The 11644-nt window shown below is 42.6% G+C and overlaps 1 protein-coding gene across 1 annotated transcript; it reads left to right on the top strand.

Moving 5' to 3' along the window:
- Positions 1-3378: 3378 nt before the first annotated feature.
- On the top strand, positions 3379-8168 carry LOC311092479 (exportin-6-like). Its single transcript, XM_084129228.1, has 8 exons — positions 3379-3412; positions 3629-3743; positions 3824-3902; positions 4713-4805; positions 5424-5585; positions 6252-6350; positions 6713-6943; positions 7446-8168. Exons 2-8 carry the CDS (start codon positions 3643-3645, stop codon positions 7545-7547), a joined length of 867 nt encoding a protein of 288 aa, XP_083985354.1. The 5' UTR covers positions 3379-3412; positions 3629-3642; the 3' UTR covers positions 7548-8168.
- Positions 8169-11644: the final 3476 nt, after the last annotated feature.

Raw genomic sequence — 11644 nt, 5'->3', positions numbered from 1 at the left:
TTGTCAAAATTTCACCTGTAGTAAGTCAGTGTGGTCACTAGGAAAGCACTACAGCCTTTGGAACATGAAAAAATACTTTAGGGGAATTACTGTAATTTTTTCTTAAACATATTTGATTATTGTACGTACAGTAAGGGAGGTATTGTCAAAATTCCACCTGTAGTAAGTCAGTGTGGTCACTAGGAAAGCACTACAGCCTTTGGAACATGAAAAAATACTTTAGGGGAATTACTGTAATTTTTTCTTAAACTTATTTGTTTATTGAACGTACAGTAAGGGAGGTATTGTCAAAATTCCACCTGTAGTAAGTCAGTGTGGTCACTAGGAAAGCACTACAGCCTTTGGAACAGGGAAAAATACTTTAGGTGAATTACTGTAATTTTTTCTTAAACTTATTTGTTTATTGTACGTACAGTAAAGGAGGTATTGTCAAAATTCCACCTGTAGTAAGTCAGTGTGGTCACTAGGAAAGCACTACAACATTTGGAACGGGAAAAAATACTTTAGGTGAATTACTGTAATTTTTTCTTAAACTTATTTGTTTATTGAACGTACAGTAAGGGAGGTATTGTCAAAATTTCACCTGTAGTAAGTCAGTGTGGTCACTAGGAAAGCACTACAGCCTTTGGAACAGGGAAAAATACTTTAGGTGAATTACTGTAATTTTTTCTTAAACTTATTTGTTTATTGTACGTACAGTAAAGGAGGTATTGTCAAAATTCCACCTGTAGTAAGTCAGTGTGGTCACTAGGAAAGCACTACAACATTTGGAACAGGGAAAAATACTTTAGGTGAATTACTGTAATTTTTTCTTAAACTTATTTGTTTATTGAACGTACAGTAAGGGAGGTATTGTCAAAATTTCACCTGTAGTAAGTCAGTGTGGTCACTAGGAAAGCACTACAGCCTTTGGAACATGAAAAAATACTTTAGGGGAATTACTGTAATTTTTTCTTAAACATATTTGATTATTGTACGTACAGTAAGGGAGGTATTGTCAAAATTCCACCTGTAGTAAGTCAGTGTGGTCACTAGGAAAGCACTACAGCCTTTGGAACAGGAAAAAATACTTTAGGTGAATTGCTGTAATTTTTTTTTATTAATATTTGTATACTGAACGTACAGTAAGGAGGTATTGTCAAAATTTCACATGTAGTAAGTCAGTCTGATCAGTAGGACCATACTACAACCTTTGGAACATGAAAAAAATCCCTTTGGTGAATTACTGTAACTTTTACATAAAACATATTTGCGTACTGTATGTACAGTAGCCTACACAAAAGTACACTAAAGCAGTCAACAAGTCAACAAGTACACTAAAACAATATGCAGCAAATATCAAACCTGAAACTATTTCTACCCTGGTTGGCAACTTTATTTATTTATTTTTTTACTTGACTATGTTCATGGTGCTGTCCACGTATGTGGTCCTGAAGGTCCTACATGATCAAGTCTGCAACTTGGGTAAAGTTGATTTTATATTCGCATATTCGCGGAGTTCCGCGCTCAATATCTCGTGAGCTGAATATTGTTACTACACAAATAACATTGTTTTAATATTTAAATCTTCCTCAAAACGAGCTTTCCTTCGGGTTTGCACTTTGCAGATGGTCCCTTCTTAGCAGCCTGCGCATAGAGATCAATGTATTTTGTCCAGTGCGAAGGAAAGATCGTTTTGAGGAAAATTATGTTGTAGCTTCTGGTGTTTAATCTGTAGTTATATGTGATAGGTGTTTTGTGTAGCAACAACGTTTAGTTCACGAGTTATTGAACGCGGAAGTCCGCGAATGTGCGAATATGCGAATATAAAACCAACTTTACCTAAGTCGAACCCAGAGTCTCCGCTGGGTAACATCGGACGGAAAACGGTAAAACGAGATTTCATTTTCATTCGATGACTTGTGGTTGTATCTCGGGACAAAACAAAAATAACGTTATGTATATTAACTGAAAGGTAAACTTCTAAGAACGTGAAGCTGAACGTGAAGCTGAAACGCGGGCTCGTGAGAGATTTCATTTTTGTCATGATGACGTCTAAAGTCCCCGCCAAAGGATGTAGTCCCTTTTAGCAACCACCGTTTTTAAGACACAATAAAGTTTAAAAAAATCACAAGCAGGTTATAACTGGTGTGTTTTATGTCAAAGATCAAAACGTGAAAATATTTAGAGGCTTTGTTAACCACAGACCTTATTTCAGGCGATTTAGCAAAAACCCATTCAAAAAACCCATAGACTTTAGGGCGAGGGAACCGGTAGTGCTAAAATGCTAACTCACTTCCGCGTTTTGGCCTACAAAGTGACGTCATAACTTCGGCACTCTATTATTGCGCTCCTATTTGGCGCGCATGCGCGCAGCAGCGCTCGTTCAATATGAAGATTAGCAGCAAAATGGATACATTTGCATGACTTTCTAACATTTACAGATGCAGAATATAACTGTAAAATGTAAGTTTTGCACTGAGGGGAAAAAAAAACATGATCGACCTCTAGGGCTGCTTCAGAAACGCGTGCACGCAATTATCTAGACTAGATAAACCTGGATCAAATTAGTGAGATTGCGTGAACTTCAATTACCTTTTATGGAACCACTTTAGCCCCAACTTATTTGTTAGGCTCATTCAAGTCCGGTTTTGGAGTTTAATCCCCGCTTTTCTAAGCGTCTTTTATGGAACAACCCTCTGGTGTGTCGAGCTCTGTCCAACATGTTGCTGTTGCCGTGGCCCAGTCTACCAGAAGCAGAGCAGCAGTGGCCGAGCCGTTCGTCCAATCACGCGCGGCTTCTCAGCAGTCTGACGCAGCAGTACCGCCTCCTGCCCCGCCCACCCAACCATCATCCCAACAGTGAGAGCAACTGATGATTGATAGCAATGTCAAATATTATAATAAATAACATATATAAATATATATAGCAGTGATGCTTTAAATTGACTAAAAGTGACTGTAAAGACATTTATAATGTTAGTTTCTAAATCGATTGAAATAGATTTCTGTTTCATATCAATGCTGTTCTTTTGAACTTTCTATTCAACAAAGAATAAAAAAAATCACATTTGCACAAAAATATTATTCTGCACAACTGTTTTCAACATTGATAATAAGATATGTTTCTTGAAATCATCATATTAGAATAATATTTTAAATATTTTAAAAAAGAAAACGTTTAAATTAAAATTGTAATATTTCACATTATTAGTTTTTACGGTATTTTTGATAAGCATTTACACTGCAGGTCTTGATGCCCAATTCTGATTTGTTACCGACCCCAAACTTTTTGAATGGGATTTTTTATTTATATAAAGGTTATTTATATATTGATTGTCATTTAAATTTTATTTTTTTATAATTTTTTTGGATCTGTTACCACAGCCTGCAGTCACGCTCGCACTGTTCCCTCACTTCATCCAGCAGCCAGGTGAACAAATCATCATCAACATCAGCGTTCGTGACCACGACTCCTCCACTGCCTTCTGTTGCTGGAATGATGTTTGCTGAGGATTCATATTCTCTCTCTCTCTCTCTCTCTCTCTCTCTATCTCTCTCTCTCTCTCTCTCTCTCTCGCTCTCTCTCTCTCTCTCGCTCTCTCTCTCTCTCTCTCTCTCTCTCGCTCTCTCTCTCTCTCTCTCTCAGATGTGACAGACGAGATGCTGAGTTTCTTTCTCACGCTGTTTCAAGCTCTGCGTGTTCAGATGGGTGTAGCTTTCACAGAGCAGATCATTCAGACGTTCCTCAGCATGTTCACCAGGTGACCTCGGCTTCCTCTCGTTCACTCATCATCATGTGTCACTGTGTATACTGATGCTCACTGATCCTCATGTTCCTCAGGGATCAGCTGGCCGTCAGCATCTTACAGGAGGGCAGCTCGGGATCCAGAGTGGTTCAGAAGTTTCTCAAGATTCTGCAGGTAAAACCACTTTGTGTTTGAGTTTGAGTATCTAGTACAAGCCCTCTGTTTGATTGATAGTTTAGATTTTTCTAGTAAGTAAAAGGCCTTTCAGGTCTTTTTGCTGTGAAGTCTTTACTGAAGGAAAAGTAAAAATAACTTATATTGTTAGTATTATTTGAACTTTTACTGGACTAAAGCAACTTAGGTTTACTTGATTATTCATAAATCTTTTTTTCTTTTTTGGGGAAAATGTTAAAATGTGAGTATCAAATATGATACATCAGGCTTTTGAGGAACATTTATGTTCATCTCTGTCAACATTGTATTGCTTTGCATTATGTGTTGTAAAACTACAGAGATTTGATCATAAAACTAAGCATTTAAATATCATTTTACTAAGACATTATTAGAAGATATAGAGTGACAACTGATATTTATATGCATTTTATGTAAGTAGTCTGTTATGCTGTTATATGGTCAAAAAGTAAGATGAAATTCTGATAGCTTTTAATGTAAACCTTACTTGCTACTTCCTTTTTGACCATATAAATAACATCTGCATCATATAGCATATTTCTGCTCAGTTTGAGCCTAAGGAAAGTGTTTTTCTTCCTTGAGAATGAGCTTCATATTCTCACTATATCAGGCAATATGAGCCATAAAAGCCTGATGTATCAAATATGATACTCAAAATCACAACTTTTATTCTCTCTCTAAAGGTTCAATTAACTCAATTAACATTCAGAATATAGTTTTATTTCTGACTTATTTCATATGTCAAGCATTACAGGATTGAACATGCTGTTCATCTTTGCTTTATTGTCTCAGGTTGTGGTTCAAGAGCCTGGCCAGACCTTCAAGCCTCTGTTACCCAGCATCCTCAGCCTTTGTTTGGACCAGGTTTACCCAATAGTGGCAGAGGTAAGAGACATGAGTTAAAGACACCCCACCTCTGAGTGCTTAAGGTTAAAATCCATTCCCCTGCATAATTTGATTAACGAAAAAAAAAGGTAACTGTGTTTGCCACGTTTTAACTGTACGTATATTTGATCTAATGTTTAATTTTTAACTTAGTTAACCAGTAAACTAATTAGTTGTTATAGAAGTATTTTTTCACTTTTTTTCTGTAAAAATTACATTGACAGTGACATGACAAACATTTTTATAGTGTAGAAACCACAATGCAGAACATTTAATACACTAGCATTTACAAGACAAACACTAATCATTGTTTAGCAGAATAAAGAGTTTAGCTTTTTATTGACTTTCTTTGTATAAAACATTGTAGTATTTATTATAAATTATTTATTCGTGCACATCATTTTTGAGTTGATCCAATCAATTAATAATGGATAAAATTAAGTCACAGCCTTTTTTTTTTTTTTTTTTTTTTTTTTTGAGAAGCCATTTCACTATAAATCACAATCGAGAAGAAAAGATTATTGCAACTTCTGTTTCATGCCGACTTTAAAAGTCCTCTAACGTTCTTCTTTCTGGAAGCTCTTTTAATTCGCTGATCTTCACGTCTGTGTTCTGCAGCGTTCCTGTCCGGATGTGAAAGCTGAGATGTTTGAGCTGCTCTTCCAGATTCTTCATCAGAACTGGAGGTTCTTCTTCAAGAGCTCAGTGTTGAGCAGCGTACAGAGAACCGGAGCGGAAGAACTCATGGAGAACCAAGCGCAGTTCACGGCTGCCATGCAGGTATCGACCGCACGTGTGTAACACACACACATAACTCTCCTCAAAGCCTGAGTTACAGCATGTCTTAACCAAGCGTCAAGAAATAACCTCTCGTCCATGTGGATCAAAGTGTATAACCTAACAAGACATTTTGTTAGTCGCTATATTCCTATTTTTGTTTTGTTTTTCATGTTTGGCAGTATTATTTTAGTTTTATTATAGTTGTAATATTTATTTAACTAGCTTTTATTTTTATAATTTTAGTTTTCATGCTAATTTTAGTTTTTTTTTTTTTTTGTAGTTTTATAAAAAAAAAAAAATTTTAACACTATTTTGGTTAAATTTATTTTTATTTCAGTGTTAGTTTATATTTATTCCCAGTTTAGTGTTTTTCAAGTAATATTTATATTTTATTTTATTTCATTTATTACAATTAACAAGAGTTTTTAATAGTTTTAATATCAGTTTTATTTGACAATAATAACCCTGATGTTTGGTACTGAAATCTCATTGGTTGTAAAATCCCGTTCCACATATCTGTATATTAATGTTTTGGGGCTTTTGAATGTCTGTATATTATTTGGCAGTTCTTAGAATCTCGTTACATATAATTGAGATTAAATAGCGGAGCTGGAAACGCTGCTATGCGTGATTCTTGTGTCTGAGCGTCGTGTCTTTGATTTGCAGGCATTTGGTCAGTCTTTCCTACAGCCGGATATTCACATCTTCAAACAAAACTTGAGTTACCTGGAGGTCCTGAACACCAAACACAAGTTGTACCACAGGGTAAGACACGCTGACATATGCTTACATTTGCTCAAATCTGATGATTGAATGTTGTGAAGATCCTGCAGCTTTTTAATATGGACTATTTCTATAGAACGATCCATCACACACATATATACACTGAACAAAATTATAAACGCAACACTTTTGTTTTTGCCCCCATTTTTCACGAGCTGAACTCAAAGATCTAAGACTTTTTCTATGTACACAAAAGGCCTATTTCTCTCAAATATTGTTCACAAATCTGTCTAAATCTGTGTTAGTGAGCACTTCTCCTTTGAATGGCAAATGGCAGATCGTGTGCTGTGGTTTGGTCGGTGATGTGTGGTTTGGTCAGTGATATGTGTGTATGTGTATTTCAGAAGCTGTTCAGGAACTCCATGCTGTTCCACTTCATAAATGTCCTTCTGCAAGTCCTGCTGCACAAGAGTCACGACCTCCTCCAGGACGACATCACGCTGGCGCTCTACAACATGGCGGCTGTGGATTTCCAAGCGTTTTACTCGTCCTTCTTGCCAGAGTTTCTCAACGGCTGCCAAGGCCTCGACCCTCACCAGCGCACAACGCTTGCCCGAAACTTCACGCCAGAGAGAGTGAGTGAACGAGACCAATGTGATTCATTCCTGAAGCTCTAATTACTGGAGTGTTTTACTAATGTGAAGGACTGGAACATTTTCACTCTTAGCCGAGCTTTGCCTGGCAAACTAAATAATCTAATTGTTTACATGACCATAATTATTTTATATAGGCTATATCTTTTTTGAAGAAGTGCTCACCAAGATTGCATTTATGTCAATGATCAAAAAAGCAGTACTACTGTGAAATATGATTAATTTTTCTATGTGAATATATTTTAAAATGTAATTTTATTCCTGTGATCAAAGCTGAATTTTCAGCATCATTACTCCAGTCTTCAGTGTCACATGATCCTTCAGAAATCATTCTAATATGATGATTTGATGCTCAAGAAACATTTCTTATTATTATTATTAATGTTGAAAACTGTTGTGCTGCTTCATATTTATTCAGGATTCTTTGATAAATAGAAAGTTCAAATGCAAGTCACGTCTCTTTCTGTCTTTCCGCCCCTCACAGGACCTGCCGTCGTTTTCTCAGGGAGTGTATCGTATCGTGAACGATCTGCGCTTCTACAGACTGTGCAATGGAAGTCTTCCACCGGGAACATTGAAACTATAGCAGCGCATCACCCCCGTCACAGCCAAACCACGGCCCGACTTCTTCTTGAGGACACGCATCACTGCTTCAGTGGGCATGTGTCGCCTTTCACACGGGCCAGCCTGTGATCTCAGTGCCGGCGTGTTCTGAGAGCTGCAGGGCTTCTAGCGTCAGCTTGTTTTATGTTTATTTCTGATAGATTTTACACGTTGCCAATGATCAAGAGGCCAAAGTGGATGTTCAACAGATGCTGTCGAGAAACTCGTCCAGAATCAGCCGATGCGGTTCGGGTTTCACTGTTGTGTTATTTAAATACGAGCAGTGCTTTCCCAATGACCTGTTGTTTTAAAGGACTGGTGTCACTGATAGCACACTTATTTTGTTGAAATGAACAGCCGGCGTTTGAAATGCAGTGGTGTAGAGTTAAACGAACACGTCTCAAGACGGCTTCATGTGGATGTTCATACGGGCTGTTGTTGAGTCTGAATGGTTTTAAAGTGAACGGGTGCAACGCAGAGCACTGGATTTCTCTTTCTCTTAAATGTCTGGTTTTATCAGCCTCTGGCTCTCACATCTTTTTCATATCATTCCATCCTGATCCAGGAGAAACAAACCTTCAATAAAGTTTTATAATAAAATGCATTATTTGTCTTTCTCGTTCTGTTATTGTAGCCTATGTGTTATCTTGTTTTACACACAGCAGCAATGCATGCTGGGAGCAATGGGTTTTAAAATATGCTGGCTCCCAGCATGCATTCATATGCACATTATTGATGTCTGTGTGAGTCCAAATGAATCAGTGTTTAAAATAAATCTTCAAACAAACAAAGTCAATGTACAGTAGCGATGTTACATTTGACACTGAAGCTCGTCTCGTGAAGCTCGTGCCGGAGCACGTCTTGTTTTCAGAGAAACACGTGATCAACGAAAAATGATAGGCTTGTTCGACTTGAACCGGCGCTGCACAGACCGACCGGTTTATGACATCAAAGTACCGCGTCCGCGAGAGCAATGAGGAGCTTATCTGCTCTCTATTCGCTCTCGCCGTATTTTGATATTCACTCACCCATCGGTTTGTGCAGCGCCGGTTCAAGTCGAACAAGCCTGAAGCCTCACTTTCTTTCCAGTCACGTGAAATGCTTCACTTTGCGTGTCGGAATGCTTGAACCCAGACCACTTTACAGGTTTTTGGAAGTTAAAGTCCATTTACTATCATTTTCTTTAAAATATATTTAAATAAGCCTATAGCCTATGTTACATGATCATATATTCTGACACATAAACAGCATAGAAACCATAAAATAATTAGACCAACTTGCATCAAGTAACTCTGTTGGTAGTTCTCTTACGAGAGTCCTCTCGTACTGCGTTTTTATCAAAACGCTACGGGAAAAGTCTCTTTTCACGAAATACTGAAGCAAAAAATTATCCTTAATTTTCATACATGTAAAGCGCGTTGCAGCAGTAGTCAACTATGGCGAGACGGCTTGCTCGCTCATTGGCTGCTCTGCGGCAACTGCATAAGCCTATCGAGCGAGGCCTGAGGTGACGTCAGGCCAATGAGGGCGCTTCGCGCCCTCCTTGCCATTTCCCGCCGAGACGGGTGTGGCTAACCTCTATAAAAGGAGCTCGAAAAGGCTGATTCACTTGATTTTCATCTCTTCAGCGAAGCGCACGCATCGCTGGATCACGAGGAAGCAAGCGTCGTCTGAGGCAAGCACTTCAGCGGGACGAGCCACTTGAAGCCGCTGGCCTACGCCGCCTTCTACAGCCGTACCTGCTGCGCTTTCCGACGCATATCCTTTCATTATCCTTTTACTGTTCTTGTGTGTGTGTGTGTGTGTTCGCCTTGCGACACTCACCCCCTAAAAGAGCTGCGTCTTTTTAAAGATGCCTTCATGCGGCTCGTGCCGAGCCCCACTCACCGAGGGAGACCGCCATGTCATCTGCGTCTCCTGTTTGGGTGAGGACCATGCAGCGCTCGCGCTCGCTGACGGCGGCTGCCCTCACTGCGAGCTTTTGCCTATGGTGACTCTGCGGACTCGCCTGGCATTCTTCTCAGAGCCTGCATTCCCCGCCGCGCTGCCGCGCCGTAAGAAGCGCCGCTCGCAGCGGGTCCCGGAACCCGCTCCAGCCCGACTAAGCTCGCCGGTTTGCCCGCCTGCTTCACCGGCTTCTCCCGAATCACTTCCTGATGCTCAGCGCCCGCAGTCTGCCGCCGCTTCATCACAGGAAGTCGGTTCCGAGGCCGCGTCGGGGGAAAAGGATTCCTGCTCTCTGCTAGCTTCAGGCAGCGAGGACTGGGCGAGCTCCGAGGATCTCGCGCCTGCTGCCCGCAAGCCCACTACGAGAGCCAACATTGAGAGAGAGCTCATGCGAGTACTCGCGCTGGCCGCGGCGAGCCTCGGCCTCGAGTGGTCTGCTCCGGAGCTCCCCTCTCGCACCCGGCTGGATGGTAGCTTCCTCCCTGGTGAGCGCACTTCTCCGGATTCAAAGCCCGCTCCTTTTCTTCCTGAGCTGCATGAAGAAGTTGCGAAGGCCTGGAACGCGCCCTTCTCTGCGCGAACGCGCTCGTCTGTGTCACCAGCATTTTCCTCTCTGGATAATGCGAAAGACCGAGGCTACCTTTCACTTCCGCCGGTGGAACAGGCGATAGCAACCCACCTTTGCCCGCCCTCTGCTGGACGGCGGACTAAACCGGTGTTGCCTTCAAAAGCCTGCCGCATGACGTCGACGCTGCTCGCGCGAATTTTCTCCGCCGCTGGGCAGGCCGCGTCAGCGCTACACACCATGGCTACACTGCAGATATTTCAGGGTGATCTCCTCCGTAAGTTGGACGAGATGGGACCTGAGGCTATCTGCATCGCGGATTTGAGGAGCGCTTCAGATCTAACACTCCGCGCTACCAAGTCTGCTGCACAAGCCATGGGAAAGTGTATGGCTTCCGCCACTGTTGCTGAGAGGCATCTATGGCTGACGCTCACGGAGATGGCTGATTCCGAGCGCAACGCGTTTCTCGACGCCCCGCTGTCTTCCGCTGGCCTTTTCGGTTCTTCTCTCTCCGAGTTCGTGGAGAGATTTACTGAAGCCCAGAAAGCGTCTCAAGCCTTCAAGCACTTCCTCCCGAAGCGCTCTGGTTCTGCAGCGGGTCGTCAAAAACAGACTCCGCGGAGCTCTCAGCCTCAGCCCCCGCCTTCGGCCGCATCCTCACAGCAGCGACAGCAGCGCAGCTCCGGGCCCCGCTCTCGCTCAACCAGCCGACGCCCCGCTCCGCGCGGGCCGCGATCGAGGATTGTGGTGAAGCCGGAAGCCCCGAAGAAGTCCTAGCTCGCCTAGGAAAGCGCAGGTGTGTGAGTCCCGCTGCGGCCGGTCTCTCACCCAAGCGCGCCGCTGTTTCAGTCCCAAGACTTGCGACTGTTCCAGCGTTTTCTGCAAGATGCAAGCCTGCTCAGCCGCCCGCTTGCCTGCACACAAAAGCCGTTTTTACGGCTACCCAGATATATCCCGAAAAGAGTGTATTTTCTGGTGTCCCGGCCACGGCCGATGGTGCTATAAGTGTAGTGTCTATGCCCACTCCTCAGTGCCCATCTCTACACACAAGCACAGCCCTACACTTAGGGCTCGCGCACATAAAATCGACTCAGGTCGATTGCGCTTCCAACATAGTGAAAGTGCCCGCACAAACACTATGTCTCACAGGCCACAGGCTCTCTGTAAAAACGAGACCTGTGCGCGCTCGCTCTGCTCAGTCAGACAGTGCGCCCAAAGCAGTGAATGTGCCCGCTTCCCGCCCACATTTACTCGCAGACATGAGTCCCACGGGACCCGCTCAGCCCTCCCTCACTCAGTCAAGCGCTGTAGTAAGGTCGAGGACGAGCGCTCTGCCCGCTGTAATAAGCGCGCCCCCCGCCTCGAATGCCACAGGCATAATGCCTACGTTATCGCGCCCCGAAGCGCCTCTGTCGCACGGCGAGCAGAGCGCGCTTCGCATCCAGCCCTTAGCCAGCCATGCAGAAGCATGGGCAGCGCTTCCAGGGGTTTCGGACTGGGTGCTAGGCATTATAGAGAGAGGCTTCTCGCTACAGTTTTGTCGACGCCCTCCCCGCTTCACAGCGCGC

Source organism: Abramis brama (assembly GCF_963993115.1).
Source record: "Abramis brama genome assembly, chromosome: 1".
Lineage (NCBI taxonomy): Eukaryota > Metazoa > Chordata > Actinopteri > Cypriniformes > Leuciscidae > Abramis > Abramis brama.
The sequence above is the reverse complement of the archived record's forward strand: the minus strand, read 5'-3'. Positions and strand labels throughout refer to the sequence as shown.